The sequence below is a fragment of the Chanodichthys erythropterus genome, chromosome 17, assembly GCF_024489055.1.
Source record: "Chanodichthys erythropterus isolate Z2021 chromosome 17, ASM2448905v1, whole genome shotgun sequence".
Lineage (NCBI taxonomy): Eukaryota > Metazoa > Chordata > Actinopteri > Cypriniformes > Xenocyprididae > Chanodichthys > Chanodichthys erythropterus.
In genome coordinates, this window is record NC_090237.1 from 5968142 (window position 1) to 5992500 (window position 24359).

Genomic DNA, 24359 nt, shown 5'->3' on the forward strand with positions numbered 1-24359 from the left:
TCAATGAAAAAATAGATTTTTGTAAATTTTATGAATTTAAGATCAAATAGATAAACATTATTGGATAAGCATGCCAATAACAGAATGAATCTGTCAAATTAGACGTGTTAAGGGCATAAAAAAAGTATTAGTATTAAACATTTAGCCTACATCATGGGTAAAGTTTGATTTATAAAAAATAAAAAAATAAATAAAAAATTCTGCCCTCTTTAAGTGTATATAGCAAAAATTACAAAATAAACATGCACAAATCACATAAGATCAGAATGAGTCTGCAGTCAAATTACATAAGTGTTAAGAGAATAAAAAAAGTTTTAGTATTAAACAATTGGATGCATGTTAAGAAATATTGCTTTGCACTATGGTAAAATCAGTGTATTGACCTCTTTATTGAACCCAAACTATATAACTGAGTATATTTGCAGGATGCATACTGCGCAAATGTTTTATATGAAGATAATACCTGCTAAATGAATCAGCATGCACTATTGAACCAAACCAGCTGCATGGACAACTGTATTCCAGGAATGTCAACTGTGAACCACCATCTCTTTCTTGATTCCTAATTTTATTGGGCTACCAAAGACAAGATATTTTAACATAATATAACATGCAAAGTTTATATTGCTAGTTTCACATACTAAAGAAAAAAAGTAGGCAGTACAATTATGTTGCCCAGTATGCAGTTCTGCTAGAATCCTATTCCGAACATCGGTTTGACTTGCACTAATTTATTTATTTTTTTAATAAGATTGGCGCAAAAGATGTTTTCTGTCATTTTACAGAAATCGCTCGCTAAAAAATGTTGGGTTGTTTCAACCCATGTTTGGGTCAACTATACAAACTCAACCATTGGTTTGCATGTCAAAATAATCAACACAAAATCATATTTTGTGCAGGTAGTATGAAAAGCGCAATAAAATAGCCATTAAGCGTGGCCTAAAATCAGCGGTTGAACCAAAGTAAAAGACAATTTCACCTTACCAAATCTCTGGTTCCTTCGAGGAAAGAGAGCAGACGGTCCAGAATATCCTGGTTGCTCGACCAAAATGATTGCAGCCGATTCCGATCAATCACCATTTGGTGATGCTGTATCATGAAAGACTCGGTCCACAGGTACAAGGCCATCGCTGCGATAGATCAGCAGAAATAAGGCCTCATCTCTCCGATCTACATTTGTCATTGCTTCCGTCATGACAACGAGGTTCGCATTTCATACACAGATTTGAATCGGACTGGCTGAACAATGAAAACGCTATTTAAAACTCTGCAATGCATGGATTGCATTGCAATGTTCAAAAGTGGAAAAATCCCAACCGTTTCACTAAACTGAATTAGAGCAACTGTGAAACTTCATTCAACCTGGCATGAAGCCATTACCTTTCCATGTGTATGTGGCTGAGTGAAGTTCAGGGCCCTGGAATCAGCTACCAACTACTGTCCTGGAATCAATGATCGTTTACCTTCCCAGCACTGGAGTTCTTCATAGAACCGCAAAGTAGAAGGAGATCCAAAATCCAGCACCTCCACTGAGAGTCCACTGGAGAATATTGATGATTTCATTCCATTCAAACGCAGAACTCTCAAAACCTATTCACCGACGCGTAATTTCATATGCTCCGTCGTTAGTTTGATCAGAGCTCTTCTGGACTGTTTGATGAGTTTATGAACATTAGATTATGTGAAAAATTTCTGATATGTTTGCCTTATTTAACAACTGATGAAAAATCACCAAAAGCTCCATGAACTGATGTTAGACAAGACAGACATACAAACTGTGAGATGCTGTTGGACTAGAAATAAGAGCCACTGGTTTATGCGATTGTTTAACGAAGCTTGAACAAAGGTTTATTTTTACTAACCAAGCTGCTTTTAAACTATAGCTTAATATCATCTGCTTAACTTCTTAGAAAACCACACACCAGACCAGTGAAAAACCACTGGGTAACTTTACCACTGTTGGGCAGCAGCATTCCTACAAGTATCAAAGCTATTAGTTAAACTATATTTCTCAGTAGCATGGTAGTAGTGTACCAATCTGAGATCATGTAGCTTTTCAATACTCTTAACAATTAAAGGGTTAGTTCACCAAAAAAATGATAATTATCCCATGATTTACTCACCCTCAAGCCATCCTAGGTGTATATGACTTTCTTCTTTCAGCCAAACACTATCGGAGTTATATTCAAAAATATCATGGCTCTTTCCAGCTTTATAATGGGAGTGAATAGTAACCGCAATTATGAAGCCCAAAAAAGCACCTCCATCCATCATAAAATTAATCCATACGGCTCCAGGGGGTTAATAAAGGCCTTCTGAAGTGAAGCGATGGGTTTGTGTAAGAAAAATATCCATATTTATAACTTCATAGACTAGAATCATTTAACTCTTTAAATCACGACACTACAGGCAAAACCATTGTTTTTTTCTTCAATTATTTTGCTTCCATAATGTCTTCTTTCAGACTAGTGGAAAGAAAGCATCCAAACTACACATTTAAGTGTTTATCTATTAGTATCTGTAGATTTTAATTACAATGCATATCTTTAAAAGCCGTTTTCTCAAAATGAGTTTTTCCTCCTGCACGAAGCCAGAAATCTCCACTTCAGCAGCAAATTTATTCCTATCTCTATTCTGAAGATTTTACAGTCCCAGAAAGTCATTGGCTTGATTAACAGAACATTTTATTGACCGCAGACATGATAGCCCTATTAGGTCATATGAGCTTTTTTTATTCTCTTTATCTCCAAATGTCAGGGCAGGTTTTAGATTTTGAACTCAAGTTTCCAAATCTTTAACTATTACAAATCCATCGACTTGACTATTTGTGAGTTGAAACAAAGACTATCTTCAAGTTGAGTTTATTCTTGTTTAGTTGAGTCTAATTAGGACTAGCAAAATCTAGTGAACTAATAATTCCTTTAAGTCAGTTCAATGAATCTGCCAAACCAGTCAGTATCAGTCAGTTTGCGAATCACTGAATCGGCCAAACAACTCGCTCACTCACAGACTGACTGAAATGGTCAGAGTGATTCAGGGGTTAAAGGGATAGTTCACCCAAAAATGAAACTCCAAGTTGTTCCAAACCTGTGTTGACTTCCATAGTAGGGGGGGGGGAATACTATGGTAGTCAATAGCGGGGGTGAGATCTGCTTGGTTACAAACATTCTTCCTTTGTGTACAGCAGAACAAAGACATTTATACAGGTTTGGAACAACTTGAGGGTAAGCAAATGATGAAAATTTCCATTTTTGGGTGAAATGGTGACATTTCAGAGAACTGGATGATGTGCAAAAATAACTCCAAACCTACAAATGCATTCAAATATTTGCCAATAACGAAGTTCATTAGGTTCAACACGGTGTACAAGCTTCTAATGTTACTCGCTACAGGTTACGTTTTAAATTTGTACCTTTTTCAGAGTTGTTTTTTTCCTGAACGCTTTCCATTTTCCTAGTTTCCCGAAGACTCTCATACAGACAAGTTGATTTTTGTCTGAATACACCCACTAAAACAGATGATAGCTTTTAATGTTTCACACATCACTAACAAAAACTCCTAAAATAGCTTCAGTGCAGCACATTTAGTCATGTAGCTTGTAGTGAAGTTAGATACATTTTCAAATGATAAAAATCTATTTAAAATGATACTATTATACACTTCTTGTAGGTTTCCACCTATACATTGTTTACAGTTACTATTTCAAACATCTTTTTCTACACACAAACTTCTTAATCTAAGGTAAACAAAAATATATGAAATATAATGGTATATCATATTAAGATGACTGCCTATGATTGATTCTCATTGCATTCCCTGAACCCACCTGTTGTCCTCTTTTGGTTTTCCCAGCAATTGTTCTTCTGCCTTCTGTCTAAATCCACCAGTGATGCACCAAATGTCTGGTTTCCCTTTAAAGTGATTCCTAAACCCCTGGTTCCTGGCCACCTCTGAGCTTCAGTGTGTTATGGAGTGTAATCATGTGAGGTGCCAGTGAACATCATTTGTAGATATAGCATAGAACAGTTAACTATTTTAAGAGTTTCTATTGGTCTTCAGCCACCTTAACAGAAGCACCCAATGTACCGAATTGTGCTGTGCATCATGTATATTCTTTACAAAGAAATGCTATAAAATTCCAGTTTATTTATTTATAAGGCACTTCTGATAGAGCCCCACTTTGTGTGTGTTCCATTTTATATAGCAACTAAACAATGGAAATGAAAACATGCAGAAAATATTTATGCCAACTGTACAAGAATGATAGTCGGATGAATTGCTGTAATACTTTTTGTCAAGAAATGTTGTCAAGGTCACAAAAAATAAGTCATGACTGAGAAAAAAAACAAATTAATTATGCATAGTCTCTCTGTGCTGTGCTACTGTATTGCTCGTTGACGCTGTCCTTTTCTCCCAAAAATTTTGGGTCAAATCATAAGTCGGAAAATTATATTTACTAATAAAGGACTAAGTTTTTGATCGAGTATCATGTTCTGGTGCATGTTTCAGAGGCAATCCATGTAACAAAACATTTGTAATCCACAGAGTATGAAGTTGGTACACGTATTCGTACAGAAAGTTAACGGTTTGGTGCATGTGTGTATCGAAATAATACAGTTTTAATTACTGCAAGTGCACAATTTCTCTGTGTGCCGAACGGAATTTCAAACTCCTCCCTAGGACGGGTCAATATTGTTTATATTGATATACTTTGAAACACATCTGAAAAATAAAGGACACACTTTGAGATGCTGCCGGATAAGTGCACAATCCAAGTTGTCTTAAATGAGATGTGCTTTATATTACATGCTTCAAACTAAATCAAACCTGTGTGGCTTGCCCTACTGTCCAGATGCATGCTTTTTTTTAATGTGCTTGAGACACGTTTTCCTCAACTTTCATCTTACGGTTGTATACTTACCTGTAAATTCACGCAAGTACTTCCATTTCATGTAAAGGATTATTTTGACAGCAAGCGAGTCTATCTTCACAGACGAGTGCCACATGCACATCAAATAGACAGCAGATTTGAAACATTTCGCACGCAAAAGTCAAAGCACTTCAAATCTCTTCCCCAATTACAACAGCACCATAAATGGCAGTGTATGTTGCAGCAATATTGACAGAACTTTTTTTTTTTTTTTTTTTTTTTTTTTAAGAACAGACATGGTTTGTTCAGTAAACCACTGTTTAATAATATTATATATATATATATATATATATAGTAGAGTTGCACGATGATAAATTGAAAATCACGATTTTTTGCTTAAAATAGAGATCACTATTTTCCCACGATTCTGAATAGACAACATATAACAATAACACGTAATTTACTAGAGGTTCTGACAAAATGTTCAGTGATTGTAAATTAATTGCCTAAATTACTACATTATTTGCTAACTGCATTCTTTAAATTGTAATGTTGACATGCATTCTCTGTAAAGCTGCTTTGAAATGATATATATTGTGAAAAGCGCTATACAAATAAATGTGAATTGAACTGAATTCATTTGAATGAATATTTATGTAAAAAAATTTGTTTAAATCATGGAGCACCTCACATGACATGCAGGAGGAAAAAATGTAAATCGTGCCCACAATTTACTATTTTGTTCCCTCGATTTGCGATATGTGCATGATTTACTAATTCATTCTCTTGATTTATAAATCACGTGCATGATTTAGCAAATAAAGTGAACGAATTAGGAAATCATGCACATGATTTATAAATTGAGGGAACATTAGTATATCGTGCACATGATTTAGCCTACTGTTTTTTTTTTCCTGGATGTCATGTGCTCCATGATAAAATGATTCAAGGACAAATATTTTTTTTTAACAGTCACTTGTCGCCACCTACAGGTGTAACGATTTAATAGAAATAGCCGAATCATTATTTAGGAATAAGATCTGTGGGAGTTTGAATCGAGATCGCAATCTCTTAACGATTAATCATGCAGCTCTAACTCCTAGAATGAAGAAGGGCTGCCCCCAATTTTCCTAGTCGACTGTTAGTCATTCATTTAAGCCATTAGTCGATTAGTCGGGCATTTAAAATATAAATTAAGCATGTGTAAAAAGCTTGCCGCACCAACATCGGCAATGAACTTCTCTGAGATCAGAAAGCAAACTAAATTAATAACCTATAATAACAGCCTTCTCTTAAAAAAAATATATATTTTTCAAAATGTAGTACATAAGTATAAATTATAAACACGAATTTACAGAGCAAACTGAAACACGTAAAAGAGAAATATCAGGTGGACGGACAATCAGCCAATGAAAACTCAGGTCAGAACAAAATATTTTGCGTAAAAGGTTTACACTAACATTAGAGCGAGCGGCCATGTGTGGCTAACCTAAGACTATTACATACATGTTTTAAATGATAAGTCCTGTATGAGGATCATTTAATGAACGTTTGCTTCCCACACTTTCTGGATTACCACATGGACCAGAGCAGCGTCTGTCACGGCGTGACTTCTCCAATTCCTGTGGAGTTTTATATATGCGACTAACTAACTAATTGAAATGTAGTCCACCAAGCCTCTTCTTGTCAACTAACATTTAGTAGATTATTAGGGGGCAGCCCTATTATCAAGTCTTCAAAAGTTTCTTTAAAAGCAACCTGGTCCATCTAAAAACACATATGACAGATTTAGAGGAGTGTTTGCAACATGTCAACCATTATTGATTTGCTCAATACGGAAACAAATTTATGCAAAATCAGCTCTAGTCTATGACAGTAGTGGGACACTGACCGTGTTTTGACAAAAACTGTCATTGAAAGCGATGTTGCTGAAACACGGAAAGAAAACTAGACAGTCATGACACTACCTTGCTTTATTTTGTGCTCTATGGCTCTTCATTTGCCAGAAATGATGGCAATCATGCACCAGTAAACCGTCAGTGCAAAGCAAAGAACACACAAACACTGTTTGCCTCCCATATGCCAAAGGCGTGACAAAACGAGAGCAGAAAAGTTGAACGAGACACCTAACACCCTTGAGGAGTTCTGTAGGAAACCCCTCGCATTTTACCTGTGATACCGACGGTAGTGCAGCTCCATCTTCCTGTTTTCCTTCAGGTCCTTCTGTTACTGGCACAGCCAGCTTGGCCACAGCAGTTCTCCACTCTAAAGATCAAATTAAAGTCATTTTAAAAACAAAATTTCACCTACATTGTCCTCTGACATTAGGCAATAAAACATGATAATACAATTAAACCATGTACTAGAAGCTGTACATGTAAAGAAAGGTCATATGTGGGTGTTTACCTGATTTGAGCGTTTCAGAGTCAAGCATGCCTCCTTCTTGAAGACTGAGTATATCATCGGGTTTCACTTTTTCCCAGGGGACATAAGTGACGCCCCGCTCCACATCCCAGTACTTCTTCAAGTCCGTCTTTATGCCCTTATTCAATGCCCATGCGATCTGATCAAGGACAACAAGTCAAACAACTGCCCACTCGTAGATTCAAAACAAGCATGTGGTGCTACTACACATGCAAACATCAAATCTGGGACAATCAATACAGTAACGCAAGTAATCCAACAACAAACAAAGACTATTGCATGGTTGACATTTAAAGAATGGATGTGTGCTTTTGGAAGTATATTCATAGAAAATCATTAGAAACATTCTCTTCTCACCCAATAAATTATTTACGCGAGAAGAAAGAGAGCAGTGATGTGAGACATAAAACTAGCTAAGCTATTCAGGTCAATTATACAAATCAGTGCCATTATACAAATATGTTGAAAGCCAAATGAGGTATTCATAATAACATGTTGTTTCCTAATCTAACTTTTGTTTAAAGGAGGACCTATTAGGCTTTTTTCCATGTTTATCGTTCTTTAGTGTGTAATGTTGCTGTTTGAGCATGAAAAAGCTCTGCAAAATTACAAAGTTCCTCCAGTGGGAGTTACTCTCTATATCAGTGTCACTGTTTCTGAACTCCCTGAAACGCCTCCATTGTAGTCTTGAGTTTTCTTCTGGGAACAAACGTCACAATATTCCTGATTTAAATAATTCCCGCACAAGGCATATGCAGAATAAAGGGGCGGGGCCTGGTTGAGTTGAGTTAGTAGTGTGTTGAAACTCTCGGCTATGGTAAGGGGCGGGACATTTCCCAAACACACTGAAAGCGGTTGACCAATCACAACACACTGATCCAGCCGACCAATCAGAGCACACTGTGCTTTTCAGAAGGAGGGGCTTCATTGAGAAACTAAACAGAGTATTACTGACAGACTAGGAAGAGAGGAGCTGCAACAATGTAAAATATGGGAAAAATAATGTGTTTTGTAAACATTCAAGCATGAAAACCTATTCTAGTAGAGCCCAAAAACAAAACCAGGACTTTGTAAAAGGGAATAATATGGCCTCTTTAAAAAAAAAACTATCATTGTATACTATAAATATTGTTGGTTCTGTGTGACCTGCTTGTTATGTTCCTGGTTTGAATAAAAGCGGGTGCTAAATGTATTCAAGAGAGTCATATAAATAAGTAATAACAACCCTGGCCAGGCATCTTAACCCAAAAACACTGTTGACAGGAAGAAAAGGTTGGTCACGATACCTTAATGGTTTTCTGGTTGACTTTAACAGCCCCTCTGCTGAGTTTGTTCAGGGCTGTGTAGGCATCCTGTCGGTGCACCATGACGATGTAGGCGCAACCTCTGGGAGGAATCATCTACACAAGATCAAAGACAGTATATTTAATAAAAACATGTTAAATAGCATGCTAAAAAAAAGTAACAACAAATAAGCAATGGAATTCATTAACAAAAAAAATAAATCAATTCACATTTGAATCTGTATTCCTGTAAGCCAGATTTCCATTGCGGAGGAGATGCAAATTTTACCTGCAGGCTTTACATACAGTCTAATCCGAAATCTAGTAAGCAGCCTTGCTGTCTAAACAGACAACTGCATCCTAACTGCAATGGAACCTTATGAGAGACCTGTTTTAATGTGCTGCATAACACGAGAATGAACCTCATTGGTTCTTGCTGAAGCTCAAAAGTGCTGCGTAACATCAGAATGAACCTCATTGGTTCTCACACGCAAACATTGAGTTGATGAATGTTTATAAAAGCCTAAATTTAACCTGTTCATCATATTAAGTGATTGTGTCTCTTCAGAAAACTTTAACTAAACCGCTCAATTCATATGGATCAGTTTTACGATCTCTTTATGAACTTTTTGAAGCTTTAAAGTGGTAGTTGTGTAGCTGTCAATGGAGGGACAGAAATCTCTCAGATTTCATCAAACAATATCTTAATTTGTGTTCCAAAGATGAGCAAAAGTCTTACAGGTTTGGAAAATGTCCAGGTAAAATGTCCATGAGTGTCCATTGAAAAACAAACAACAGCACTTTTTGTCATTAAATCCATATAATATTGATATATTATCCATTGTTTGCATCACATTTCTTCTGAATGATCTGCTCTCAATCATCGTTTTTCAAGAAATTATGCCATCTGAGCAGCGTTTTTGTTGTATATGATGATATATATCTCACAAACAAATGAGTACGCGTCCAAAGTATAATTTTTCAAAATGCAGCAATTTTAGTTATAATACCCAAGCAGTGCTGTCGGAGTTTGTGGTGTCTTGAGAAGCATAATCTCCAGCCATATTCACAGTAAATCTCAGGAACAAAACTTTAGCCAATGCCACGATCCAACAACGCATGTTCTGTTCATCTTCCACATGTGTGCACATCTACACAGACGCACATCTGTCTCGAGTCTCGATCATTAACGCAGCAAGCCATATTATTTTATAATTGCATAAAATAATCCATAAAAAAGCACAAACACGGCAGAGATGCCAAATTCAGCGGCTGGAATTAGCTGAGGTAAAGTGACGGCTCACAACTGACCTGTCACTCAAGTGACAGAACTTTTGAACGGTAGTGTACATTGATTGATCTATACATACATTGATGGACTCAATCTGTCCGAACTCCTCCATCAGACTCATGATGTCCTGCTGTTGAGTCTTTTTGTCCAGCTGTCCGATCCATAATGTAGTACTGCACACTGCAACAAACAAACAAACACACTCCTGAACAACATTTCAGATCCATAACAATAAGTTGACAGTTAACATTTACAACCAGTTCTAAAAAGATATCTATTAACCTATATTCTATTTTATGTTGTAGTAAGACTTCACTGTAGTAAGAAACAACTGTAACATATGCTGGCGTTCTCACCACTGAGAGTTTCTTTCTTGATTGGTGGAAGTCCTTTCTGTCGGCGCTCTCGCTCTTTCTCCCTGTCTCTCCTCTCCTCCGAGCGCTGCCGTGGTGAGCGTCCTCTGCGCTCCCTGGATCGGGAGCGTGTACGATGATGCCTCGAGCGTTCTCGACGGGAACGTGAACCGGACCGCGATCTGCGTGAGTGTGATGACGATCGTCTCCGTGGGGACCTGGAAAGAGACAACATTTGAAATTAAACCAACAACAAAAATTACATGCACATCTTGACAATAGTCGCCATTGACTAGTATGTGCTTAAATATATCAAATGCATGCAACAAAAATTCATTAATGAAGCATGTGAAATTGCGTGATTAATGTAATTTACGTCATGTGGTTAGATGATCTTGAGAGTCAGGAGTTTATCACACTGAGCATTTAAAATGGCGTAAGCACCTATAACCCTCGTAGGTGGAAATTTCTATTCTAACCCTTTAACATGATTTTGCTTCTCTGTTTACAATCAGATCATTTAAAGCTGATAAACTCGAAACAGGAAAGTTTGCAGTCCAATGATCTAGTAAGTGAATTCATTCAAACCATCAGTCCAAAACGGTTCTAATCTAAAGATTAATACATTTATACATTCAAAGTCTTATTTCGTGATATGAAAAATATTTTTTATAATTTTAAATATCAATTTAATTTCACAATCATCGATACTTCAGTTCAGCAAAAACCAATACTAGGTTAACTAATGTTAGTAAAAGGTCCTCAAAATAGATATAGAAGATAAGTTAATAGTCAAATTACAAACAAATCTGACAAATACAACAGAACAAAAATACAAATTAAACTGTGCTTTAGGTTTTTCAGGAATATGTACTAACAGTGGTATTCAGATACGTAATAGCCTACAACAGAAATTGAATAAAGTAATAACTATATCACTATATTAGCAGTGTGAACTTTGTTTATGCAATGTATTATAGAGTTGCAAACTTGAAGGCGGGGAGCACAAGCATTTAAAGGGGACACTCGCTGAATCTGTGCATTTTTAATGATGCCCCAAAATAGGCAGTTAAAAAATTTAATAAAAAAATCTATGGGGTATTTTGAGCTGAAACTTCAGACACACATTCAGGGGACACCTTAGACTTATATTACATCTTGTGAAAAAGGGTTCTAGGGCACCTTTAATGAGTGCAGCAGATTTATTAGGCTGCTGTCACTTTAAGAGCTGCACGTATCCAGTGTACGGTTACACGTGCGTTTTCTTTCTCAATTGTTTGAGCAGATTTAAGACATAACTGACTATGTTCATGAGTATAATCATCAAAACTGCATTTCGACGTGTGTATAGTTTATTTGACCATTTCGGCGCGTATCTGAAAACTACAGTACTGTATACTTTGCTTATCCTCATTCTGCCCCGTCTTAAAACACACGCACAGGAGGCTGCCTGGAACAGTATCTCTTTCGTGGCTTAATGCGTTTTTAATAACACTGTTTAAAACTAACAATAATACTGATATGATAATACTACTACTACTACTACTACTACTACTACTACTAACATTTTAAAATACATTAAGTTCTGATGAGCTGCTGGGTTAATGAATATTAATCACATTGTCTGCATTCAACGTGATTAATATTCATGTTCAACACCTTCACACTAGAGTTTACGGAGTGTCAAATATGCTGCGCATCCATTGACATTAATTGGAATAGTGCGCTTTAAAGACAGAGCAAAACTCTTAAGTGCCCAGTCAGAGTGTTCAAGATGAGTGAAGGCAAAAATATATCTGTGCTAAACATATACATAGCCTCTAACTCAAAGACTGCTTAAAGAAATCTAACAATTTATTAGCCAATGGCTAATGATAGACATTATTTAGTGGCCTAGCATGAAAATTTAGTTGCAAGCGATTTACTTTCATTGTAGAGGGTTGACTAAAATCTTTTTAGTTAAAACACTTTACATTGTAGCTCACTTAGGGCTGGGCGATATATTGCATGTGATTGTCACGCGCATTTCGTCAGTAAAGCCGGTTACCTGATTACTGCAAAATCGCCATCACCTGCTTTCAAATGGAGCGGCATTTAATAGACAGAGCCGTAGATCACTGACAAGCTACGCAATATCGCGTTCTTTATCGAAGGCGATTCATCTGCGATATGAACGTGATATTGCGTAGCTTGTCAGTGATCTATGGCTCTGTCTATTAAATGCCGCTGCATTTGAAAGCAGGTGATGGAGATTTAGCGGTAATCAGGGAACCGGCTTTACTGACGAAATGCGCGTGACAATCACATGCGATATATCGCCCAGCCCTAAGCTCACTCACAAAACATACCTTGATCTTGTTCGTCTGCTGTGTCTTCGATCTCTCCCATCATGCACCGAGCGCTCAGTCTCACCTGAATCCTGAAATGGGTCAAAAGAATTATGCATGTGATTTTAGTGATTTAGCGATTTTAGAAAGTTCAGAACAAATCGTTTTAGAATTTGAGTTTCAATAAGAGCTCTGCTTGGACTGGTGAGTTATTAATATCTCATAAAGGTGTAGAGATGATGCTCTGTACCTGTGGCTGCTGAGTTGTACTAGGCTGTATGATGGTCTCATCAATGGTTTGAGGAGGGTTATCTGGTATCTGGGTCTGAACCATCGATGGGAACTCCTGGGGTGCCACCTGACCCTGTGATGGCACTTGACCCTGGGACGGCACTTGACCCTGGGACGGCACTTGACCCTGGGATGGCACTTGACCCTGGGATGGCAACTGATCCTGCATCTGTGTCTGGACATGAGGAAACACTTTTATTGCATACGATATTTTTGACATGTCCTTATTCTTTGAAGCTCTTTAGGCCAGAGTAAATACCTGGTTAACAATTTGACTCAGAAGGTGAGCTTGCAGGGCTTGCTGTAATTCTGGAGGGAGGTTTCTGTATACAATGACAATATTAAATCAATATTGGGGGTGGAAAAGGTCAAATGATTCAAATTTTACTGTATGTGATCAGAGAGGAATGAGAGTTTATTATGTCCTACATGGTAATAGGAGCAGCGGGGGCTGGTTCAGTCTTTTCCTCCACAGGTTCGGGTTCATCATCATAATCGAATCGGTCCAGCAGAGACTGAGTCAAACCAGAAACACAATGTTACAGGCTGTGAATTAACAGCTCCAAACCGTGCATTCGTCCTGTGGTTTATATATGGCATTCGAACTGCAAGATAAGGCTGATATCTTCAAGATTCCACTATTTATTCCTTAAAGAGATGAAGATTGAAAATTGTCCCACAATTTACTCACCCTCAAGCCATCCTAGTTGTATATGACTATCTTATATGAATTGTATTTATTAACCATAATGTGTTGTACTTTTTTTTTTTTTTTTTGTGTGTGTGTGTGATTTTGTACTTATTTTTAAAAGGTTGCCTTGTTTAAATCTGGCTGGGGGACTGCCGATGAAAATTAACACTTCTGAGCAAACTCGGGTACATTTACATTGTTTTAATGTTTATTAATGTAAATTGTCCCGGGTGTGGAACGACATGAGGGTGAGTAATAAATGACAGAATTTTCATTTTTGGGTGAACTAACCCTTTAATAAAGGCCTTCTGAAGCAAAGCGATGGGTTTTGTCAGAAAAATATCCACATTTAAATCTTTATAAACTATAATAAGCTTCTTTTATATTTATGATGGATGTGCTTTTTTGGGCTTCAAAACACCCCCCGTTCACTTCCATTATAAAGCTTGGAAGAGATAGTTTTAATATAACTCCAATTGTGTTTGTCTGAAAGAAGATAGTCATATACACCTAGGATGGCTTGAGGGTGAGTAAATCATGGGATAATTTTGAGCAAGTCATTTTTGGGTGAACTAACCCTTTAAGCAGATGATTTACCTTAGCTAATGATGTTTTCTGCTCAGTGGGCGGGGCAGTGGACTGAGGAAGCCCCGCCCCTCCGGCCTGTTGAAGAGTTTGGAGCAGCTGCTGTAACTGAAACAAGCATCTCAGATTAAATCTCAGATTGTTTTTATTTTCAGAACTTTAAGCTTTTTATGTACAACATATTTATTGTTTTTAAAGTGCTTTATAAATACAATTTGAGTTGAGCGTTGTCTGTTACCTCTACACCCCCTGTGCCCTGGAGGAGCTGAGCGACTGCAGCGAGGGCCACTGGGGCCTGAACGGTGGGTGCAGGTGTTGCCGTGGCAACAGCTGGTACTAGCGCTGGTGCTGGTGCTGGCACTGACTCTGGCACTGCCACTGGCATTTGCATTGGCATGGCTGAAGGAGCTACAAAAAGCAATGAAGTGCAGTTTAACAACAGAGATCATGCTTCAGTTTAAATCAAAGATCTGCTAGTTTGAATATGACACAGTTTTCAGTATATTCTCGTACACTATCCCAGGTATTTAAATCAGAATTCTGCCAAATATATGAAAGTTCAGATGCAAAAACCTCCATGTCCTTCTGACATGTTTTCTTTTAAATGAGCATTTTGTACCAGGCTCCTATGTTTTGGTTCAGTAATTTCACTTTAATGGCAATGAAAATTATATTAGTCAGTTATTGAAATGCCTTGTTTTCAAAAATGTCACTTTAGTCAATTGTTACGTCCCAGTATTTCATTGGTATTTAAAAATTATTTTTGCAAAAATCTCTAAGTCCACCTCTTTGGACACCAAGACATAGTAAAACGTTGGTTTCTGTCAGTTTTACAGCAGCAAAAGGTACACTGTTGTGTTTACTTGCTACTTGTGAAATCCTGTCATTGCCACTGTAAGGATGGACAAAACATGATAAAAACTTGCAGCTCTGCAATTAAAAGCATCTCATACACACACCATCATTCATCTTAAAATCACAGAATTCAGTTAGCATCTTCCGATAGGTTCTTCTGCTTTTGCTGGAGGGAAGTGGCGTTAGGGCTGACGCTGGGATTTAATGGATTTGCAGTATTTGAAAGTATTTAGCAAGCATTCGATCAATATCATTATCTCATTTTTGAGATGATAGCGGCTTAGCAGCTTCATATCCAAAAGTTTAGGGTCAATATGTTTTTTGTTGTAGATGTTGAAAGAAATGACAACTTTTATTCAGCAAGGATGCATTAAATTGATGAAAAACGACAGTAAAGACATTTATAATAGGTTTCTATTTCAAATAAATGCTGTTCTTTTGAACTTTCTATTCATCATGTATAATGGTTTCCACAAAAAATATTAAGCAGCACAACTGTTTATTTTTCAACACTGATAATAAAAATTGTTTCTTAAGCATCAAATCAGCATATTCGAATGATTTCTGAAGGATCGTGTGACACTGAATACTGGAGTAATGATGCTGAAAATACAGCTTTGATCACAGGAATAAATTACTTTTTAACATATATTAAAAGAAAATAATAAAAAAAAAACATTTATTTTTTATATATATATATATATATTTAATGTTTTTGAACGAAGTCTCTATTGCTCATTAAGGCTGCATTTATTTAATAAATAAATACAGAAAAATCTATAATATTGTGAAATATTATTACAATTTAAAATTATGGTTTTCTGTTTTAATATACTTTAAAATATAATTTATTTCTGTGAACAAAGCTGAATTTTCAGCATCATTACTCCAGTCTTTAGTGTCACATGATCCTTCAGAAATCATTCTTATATGTTGATTTGATACTCAGTTATTATCAATGTTGAAAACTGTTGTGTTACTTAATATTTTTTGGGAACCTGATACTTTTTTCAGGATTCATTGATAAATAGAAGGTTAAAAAGAACAGCATTTATTCAAAATATAAATCTTTTCTAACAATATAAATCTTTACTATCACTTTGTATTAATTTAACACATCTGTGCTGAATAAAAGTATTAATTTCCTTTAAACAAAAAAAAAAAAAGAAAGAAATTACTGACCCCAAACTTTTGAACAGTAGTGTATATTGTTACAAAAGATTTCTATTTTAAATAAATGCTGATTTTTTTTTTTAATTCATCAAAGATTCCTGAAAAAGTATCAAGTTATAAAATTATTAAGCAGCACAACTGTTTCCAACATTGATAACAAATCATCATATTAGAATGATTTCTGAAGGATCATGTGACACTGAAGACTGGAGTAATGATGCTGAAAATTCAGCTTTGATCACAGAAATAAATTAAAAGTAAAATTAAAATTCAAGTATATTAAAATAGAAAACCATAATTTTAAATTGTACTAATATTTCACAATGTTAATGTTATTTCTATATTTATTATGAAATAAATGCAGCCTTAATGAGCATAAGAGACTTTGTTCAAAAACATTAAAAATAGTAATGTTTCCAAACTTTTGACTGGTAGTGTACTTCACAATATTACTGTATTTTTGATAAAATAAATGCAGCCTTGGTGAGCTTTTCTTCCCCCCTTAACAGTAATGTAACTTGAAAGACTGACTCAAAAGGCCAGATAAAAAACCTAAAGTTTAAAGCATAATAAAAAGACACGAAACAGAAACGAATGCGATCATTTACCAGCGACCGTGGTTCCATTCTCTAAAACAGGCAGCACTGGAGCCGTGGCCATGTCTAACAGCGGCTGAATGACGTCCATGCCAAACACGTCATTCTTCTGCCACAGGTTCAGCACGCGCATTATCTTCCCCTACAATTCAATGAACAAAATCCATCAATAAAATTCACCTGGCGGCACAGAAACACTTCACTGTAAAATCCAGTACCTTGTCATCGGCCGGGCACTGGAAAAGGTTCTGAAACGTTACAGTGAAGTTTTTCAAAAACCTCGGTCCAAACAGATCTTTGTCCGAGCCGAACTGATGGCGGGACTGTCGGATGATTGAGTCGACCACATAGAGACCAGCAACCTTTAGATCTGGTTTACACTGACAGAAAGATAACAACATTACATATTTTACACCTTCCCATAATAACAATGATCATCTTTACAAGAACGTCAGTATATAGTTCATTACATACCCGCTTGATGAACTTCTCCACGATTTGAACAACGTGCTTGTAAAGCTAACAAAGCAAATAAATCATAACTCAGTCACAAATGAAAATTTCAACAAAAAAAATATTTAAAGTTAGTGTCAAAACACAAATAACTATGAGATAACATCTTTAAAAAGCTATCAAAATCCCTTGGGTAAAGTTGGTTTTATATTCGCACATTCGGACATCCGTATTCAATAGCTTTGTTAATCACACTACATTGGACATTCAGTGGACATTCACAAGTAAATATGCCATTAAAGCAATACTTGCCTATTTTGATCGACTGTGAAAAATGTTGTAAGTTGACAATCGTTGGTTGTCAATATCATGTCGCTGCTTAAAATTCGCAAACATTAATTTATTGCACATTTATTGGAAAGTCTGAATTTATCAGAAGTCCGAATGTGTGAATATAAAACCAACTTTACCGAAGTATCAAAATCAATAAACAGGCAACACAAGAAAAAAAAGTGCAAATTTGAAATCATAATTAATTTCTCCTGTAACTTATAAAAAGGTTTACATGAACGCATCAACATCAGTATACGATTGTGTTTATAAAATAGATCTTTTAAACAGTTTCTTCTTAGATAAAAATGATAAAAATCAACACAAACTCAAAATAACTGGAACAAGAAACAAAGACAAGTCAATTACTTCTTGCTAATTTATCAAGATCATCCATATTTGTGTCCTGACGTACCTTGATCGCTTTGATTCCTGCTTTGGTTACAGACATCATTTTGGCTCTTGAGATCGGGGGAGTCATGTCCATCATGGACATCATCTACAGAGGTGGAAAAAATGTCAAATTTACCCTCATAAAAAAAAATATGGTCTAAGTAATAACTGAGATCAAAACAACCAAAATGACATGCAACACTTTCAGCTCGGTTAATGACAACCTCAAACTCAAAAGGAAAAGCTTGTGATTACATAAATAACATCAAAATGCATAAAACAGCACTTAACCTCATAGCAAACTCAATGAAAACGGCAGATTTCGGGTTTGAGCTCAAAACACCATTATAGCACTTGAATAAATCATCTGAAGTATCTGAACCAGTAGGGGCGCCACTGAAATTCTCTTTTCTATTACAACAGCCAGTCAAAACTAGATTAAATTCATATTAAATATGATGTAACCCTTATTTAATATCTTTATAAACGTAACAAGTCATGATGTGAGCACTAACAGTTAAATCAAACTTTAACTAAGCTCAATTGGACAACACGAACAGTTGGAAGGTCACTAAACACAAACTAACTTTATTCATACTCATATCACATCTGCTCAACAATATTTAGGTTTTTATTTGACTATTTACAAGTTTAAACTGCAAAAACAGTCTGAAATTCATCCACAAACGAGCAACAAACATATAAACAAGGATTGTTTTGGAGGAGCTTGGCGCGCGCGCTCGGCTAATGGTAAACGGCGAATAAAACGCGAAAGCTCACCTCCCCGTTAAAGGCGTTCACCGCATCCATGTCCATGAGCCTTATTAACTCAATATGTCTTTGGATATATTATCTTCGATCCGAATAAACATGTGTAAACTGGATTATCGCGACAAGGCCGCATGAGATTGAAGCTCAGAAACTCAACACAATCTTTCGCAAACGTTGAGACGCGTTTAGCGCGCGGGAGAGAGCGCCACCTATCGCACCGGAGGACAACTGTACAAACATTATTATGTCACTGACAAAAATTATATAGTGTAGCCACTATATCACATATTGATATAAAATACAGAAAAAAACTGTAATATTGTGAAATATTATTACAATTTAAAATAATGGTTTTCTATTTTAATATATTTTAAAATATAATTTATTTCTGTGATCAAAGCTGAATTTTCAGCATCGTTACTCCAGTCTTCAGTGTCACATGATCCTTCAGAAATCATTCTAATATGATGATCTGATACTCAGTTATTATCAAAGTTGGAAACAGTTGTGTTACTTAATATTTTTTGGAAACTGTGATATTTTTTTCAGGATTCACTGATGAATAAATAGTCAAAAAGAACAGCATATATTTAAAATATAAATATTTTCTAACAATATAAATCTTTACTATCACTTTTTATCAATTTAACACATCCTTGCTGAATAAAAGTATTAAAAAAAGAAAGAAAAAAATACTGACCCCAAACATTTGAACAGTATTGTTGCAAAAGATTTAATTTAATTAAATGTTGCTCTTTTTTTTACTTTTTATTCATCAAAGAATCCTGAAAAAAGTATCACGTTATAAAAAATATTAAGCAGCACAACATTGATAACAAATCATCATATTAGAATGATTTCTGAAGGATCATGTGACACTGAAGACTGGAGTAATGATGCTGAATATTCAGCTTTGATCACAGGAATAAATTATATTTTAAAATATAATAGAAAGCAATTATTTTAAATTGTAATAATATTTCAAAATAGTACTGTTTTTTCTGTATTTATTATGAAATAAATGCAGCCTTAGACTTTTTTCTATCTATCTATCTATCTATCTATCTATCTATCTATCTATCTATCTATCTATCTATCTATCTATCTATCTATCTATCTATCTATCTATCTATCTATCTATCTATCTATCTATCTATCTATCTATCTATCTATCTATCTATCTATCTATCTATCTATCTAATCTACTTTATTTTTTGTAGGCTATGTCATATCAAAGTTAATTTTCCAAGTTCCCGGTTGGGACTTTTATTTATTTTTTATTTTTTTCATTATGTAGTTCTATGTGGGCTTTTATTTTGAAAGCGTGTTCGTGTGACGCTCGATCCTCCGGACAGATCAGCCCCGGTGATCAGCTGCGACCATGCCGACTGTCAGCGTGAAGAGAGACCTGCTCTTTGAAGCTCTGGGACAAACATACAGTAAGTGTTTATCATTCATCAGCTTTATAAAGTGAGTGCACTCATCAGTGTGCTGCTAGGAAGGGAAATGTGCTCACTGTGTGAAAGTGTGAGAGCGTGATAGTGTCTGCGTCTGTGGAAGTCACGGAGGAATATCTCAATAAAACAAATTATAATCTTTATATCATTTATTCTACTGGCCCATCTCATCATTACTGAATAAGTTCATGTTGAGGCTCAAAGCGAATTTAATATACATGCAATTAATTTCTCCAAATGTGTCGCAGTGATTGCATCAGATTCTAGTTATTCTGAGACATTAACAATTTCGCTTAAGATTTCTTCTGATATTTAATATATATCGCTTTCCAGTCTGGTGCTGCTTGAATGCAGTGATGTTTTATTTCTTGTAATATCATTTTTATTCTTCATTCATTTGAAAAGCTCAGATGTCAAAGTGGATGCGCATTGATGACGCCATCATAATGCGACTCAGAAATAATTTTTATTTCTATTAACTTTTATTTTCTATTCGTGTTTTAGCGGATGAAGAATTTGATGAACTGTGTTTCGAGTTTGGCCTCGAGCTGGACGAAATCGTAAGTTGTATCAAATCATCTTTGTTTACAAGGTGATCAGATGAAAAGAAACGACAGGCCCTTGTTTTAACAAACACTGAACCTTTATCTGACTATAATTATTAATTAATTTAAATAAATATAGTTATATGTTAAAAATGATATAATAAATTATGTAATATATAAGATACAATGTATAATATAAAATACTATATAATTTATTTGTCTTCATAATAATATAGAATTATATATTTTTAAATGTGTTTTATATAGATATGTAAATACACATTTATACGCGCACACATATATAATGAATTGTTATTATTTATTTTAAATATATAAGTTAATATATATATTATATATATATATATATATATATATATATATATAATTTATATGTTAATAATTCTGTAATAATAGATGTAATAAATAAGATACAATATATAATATAAAATACTATATAGTTTGTCTTTATAATAATAAATAATATATTTTTAAATTGCATGTGTATATTATTTTAAATATATAATTATGTTTATATATTAAGTTATGTTAAGAATTCTATAATAATATATGTCAGATATAAGATACAATATATAATATAATGTAACATATATAATTTAAGATATATGTTAAGAAGTTTATAATAAAATATGTAATATAAGAGACAATATAATAATGTAAGATACTATATAATTTGTCTTTATAATAAAACATAATTATATATTTTTAAATGTGTGTGTGGGTGGGGGTGTGTGTGTGTGTGTATATATATATATATATATATATATATATATATATATATATATATATATATATATATATATATATATATATATATATATATTATGTACACATATATGTAATGAATTGTGTAACAAAAATATATATATATATTTATATTTATTTATTTATTTATTTATTTATTATTAAAAAATTCAAAAGGGATGTTAGTGCTTCTGAATCTGATCAGTGCCTTTCTGTATCTGTCTCTCATGTGTAGACGTCAGAGAAGGACATCATAAGCCGAGAGCAGGGCGATGAGAAGGCAGAGGGGGCGTCTGATGTTGTGCTCTACAAGATCGACGTTCCAGCCAACCGCTATGATCTGCTGTGTCTGGAGGGTCTCGTCAGGGGTCTGCAGGTCTTCAAGGAGAGGTAAGGCTCAGTGTTTGTGGTTCTGCTGTTGGTCAGATGTCTTCATGTGTCTGATATGTGACTTTGTGTTTTTAGGATGGAAGCTCCCCGGTACAAGCGTGTGAGTCCGGCAAATGGAGGAGAGCCTCAGCGGCTGGTCATAACTGAGGAGGTTTATATCAGTCTCATATTTCAGTTTAGAGGTTTCATTCTATTGATTTTCTTAAGAGCTGAAGTACAGTGAGAAACCATCAGCCGGAGTGAAGAATGGAGAGAGATCATTTAAACGAATGTAATGGTTGCGGTGCTGAAATCAGATGATATTTGCTTGTGTTCACGTAGACGGCGTCTGTGAGGCCGTACGCTGTAGCAGCTGTTCTGCGCAACATCACCTTCACTCAGGAGCGATACGACAGCTTCATAGAGCTGCAGGAGAAACTGCACCAAAACGTCTGCAGGCCAGTCGACACGCACATACTCACTGTTTGATCAGGAGAAGTTTCGCTGCACATTCTCATGTTTTGTGTCTGTGCTCTTCTCTCATCAGGAAAAGGACGCTGGTTGCCATTGGAACTCATGATTTGGACACCATCTCCGGTCCGTTCACCTACACAGCCAAACCGCCCGCAGATATCCGCTTCAAACCGCTCAATCAGAGCAAAGAGTACACCGCCACTGAGCTCATGAGCCTCTATAAGGTGAGATCTGATTGGCTGTTTGACTGACAAATCAGGGATATTATTGATAGTTAAAACAAAAAACATTTCATTACTTTCATTACTTAAAATAAATATTAACGGAAATAAAATATATATTAAACACACACATGATATAATATAATATAATATAATATAATATAATATAATATAATATAATATAATATAATATAATATATATATATATATATTATATCATTTGAATCCACTGTCTTACAAATTAATGGACTTGTTCCTACTGTTATAGCTACTATCTATCGCCCGCCCAGGAGCAATTCTAATTTTTTTAATGACTTTTCTGTATTTTTAACTATACTGTGTTCTGCATCTCACAATGTTATTATATTGGGTGATTTTAATATACACATGGATAATGTCAATAACACTCTCACCAGAGATTTTATATCATGTCTTGACAGTTTTGGATTACAACAATTTGTTGATTTTCCGACCCACTGTAAAGGTCATACTCTTGACCTTATTTGCTGCTCTGGTGTAGCCCCTTCTAACTGTCTAGCATCGGACTTGCCCGCATCAGATCACAAGTTAATATCATTCAGTGTTAACTTAATGGTAGAAAAAACCAACATGGGTCGTTCCATCTCATTTCGGAATGTTAAGAACATTGATCTATCTGCTCTCTCTGATGGGCTTGATAATTTCCTCATGAGAGATGTATTTTTCACTCCAGATGACTTAGTTTCCCACTATAATGAGGGACTGCATTATGTGTTCGATAAGTTTGCACCTCTAAAAACTGTATATTTTTCTCATTCTGCACCTTGGTTTACATCAGGACTGAGGCAACTTAAAACTAAGGGACGTCGCTTGGAACGTCTATGCATTAAAACTGGTCTTACTATTCATAAACAGATGTACGCAGATCACATGCTCTCCTACAAGAATGCTCTTTTGACTGCTAAATCCAATTATTATTCCGCTATAATTAGGTCAGATGAAGGGAACACCAGATCCTTGTTTACCACAGTAAATAACATCTTACGGCCTCCTGATACCCTTCCTTCCCACCTATACTCTAGTGACTTGTGTAACAAATTTATGACCTTTTTTACAACTAAAATTGACAATATACATCAACAATTGACGCCTCAAAATAGTATGGCATGTGATCTGCCTTTTCTGCTTTATCATGACTCACCTCTCTCTTCATTTAATAGTTTTGAACTTCTGACTGTTGATGAAATATTATGTCTTATACGACAATCTAAGTCTTCCACCTGTCAGTTAGATCCTCTCCCTACTCACTTGGTTAAAGCCTGCTCATCCACTTTATCTGGTATAGTAACCGATATTATACACTCTTCTCTAACTTCTGGGATTGTTCCTTCATCTTTTAAAGTTGCTATTATAACTCCAAGACTCAAGAAACCGGGAGCCGATCCTAACAATTTTTCCAACTTCCGGCCAATTTCCAATTTACCTTTTCTTTCAAAAATCTTGGAAAAAGTTGTTGCATCTCAGATTCATGCTCACCTTTTAAAAAATAGCCTGTTTGAAAAATTCCAGTCTGGTTTTCGGCCAATGCATAGTACTGAGACTGCCATGGTAAAAGTCGTTAATGATCTGCTGATGGCAGCTGATTCTGGACTATTAACTATACTTATCTTACTTGATTTAAGTGCAGCCTTTGACACAATTTCCCATCAAGTTCTCTTAAATAGATTACTCTCTATAGGTATCACTGGTGTTCCTCTCTCCTGGTTCAGATCCTATCTTTCCGGACGCACTCAATTTGTTCAGCTCAAAAATTTCAGGTCTTACTCTTCTTCTGTTACCACTGGTGTTCCTCAAGGCTCTGTTCTG

At 35.4% G+C, this 24359-nt stretch overlaps 2 protein-coding genes across 3 annotated transcripts in view; one reads left to right on the forward strand and one right to left on the reverse strand.

The window, feature by feature from the left end:
- The window catches only part of scaf4b (SR-related CTD-associated factor 4b), a 36912-nt gene extending 18048 nt beyond the window's left edge, over nt 1-18864 (reverse strand). Inside the window, exons 1-16 of one of the 2 annotated variants that reach the window (XM_067365245.1) lie at nt 18696-18864; nt 17938-18021; nt 17214-17258; nt 16958-17119; nt 16752-16881; nt 14354-14523; nt 14128-14223; nt 13269-13354; nt 13099-13162; nt 12799-13008; nt 12570-12640; nt 10225-10439; nt 9948-10048; nt 8581-8694; nt 7277-7433; nt 7041-7135 (exon numbers count right to left, since the gene is read on the reverse strand). In XM_067365245.1, the coding sequence (XP_067221346.1) occupies nt 7041-7135; nt 7277-7433; nt 8581-8694; nt 9948-10048; nt 10225-10439; nt 12570-12640; nt 12799-13008; nt 13099-13162; nt 13269-13354; nt 14128-14223; nt 14354-14523; nt 16752-16881; nt 16958-17119; nt 17214-17258; nt 17938-18021; nt 18696-18731 (1836 nt within the window). In that variant the 5' untranslated portion in view covers nt 18732-18864. Of the gene's footprint in view, nt 1-7040; nt 7136-7276; nt 7434-8580; nt 8695-9947; nt 10049-10224; nt 10440-12569; nt 12641-12798; nt 13015-13098; nt 13163-13268; nt 13355-14127; nt 14224-14353; nt 14524-16751; nt 16882-16957; nt 17120-17213; nt 17259-17937; nt 18022-18695 lie in introns of both variants that reach the window. The other variant, XM_067365244.1, reaches the window with a different exon arrangement.
- A 1154-nt stretch (nt 18865-20018) lies between these two features.
- Nucleotides 20019-24359, forward strand: part of farsb (phenylalanyl-tRNA synthetase subunit beta) — a 12413-nt gene continuing 8072 nt past the window's right edge. The window contains exons 1-6 of the mRNA XM_067366052.1: nt 20019-20125; nt 20648-20703; nt 21686-21840; nt 21916-21991; nt 22162-22277; nt 22367-22517. Coding sequence (XP_067222153.1) covers nt 20068-20125; nt 20648-20703; nt 21686-21840; nt 21916-21991; nt 22162-22277; nt 22367-22517 — 612 coding nt within the window. The 5' untranslated portion in view covers nt 20019-20067. The remainder of the gene's footprint in view (nt 20126-20647; nt 20704-21685; nt 21841-21915; nt 21992-22161; nt 22278-22366; nt 22518-24359) is intronic.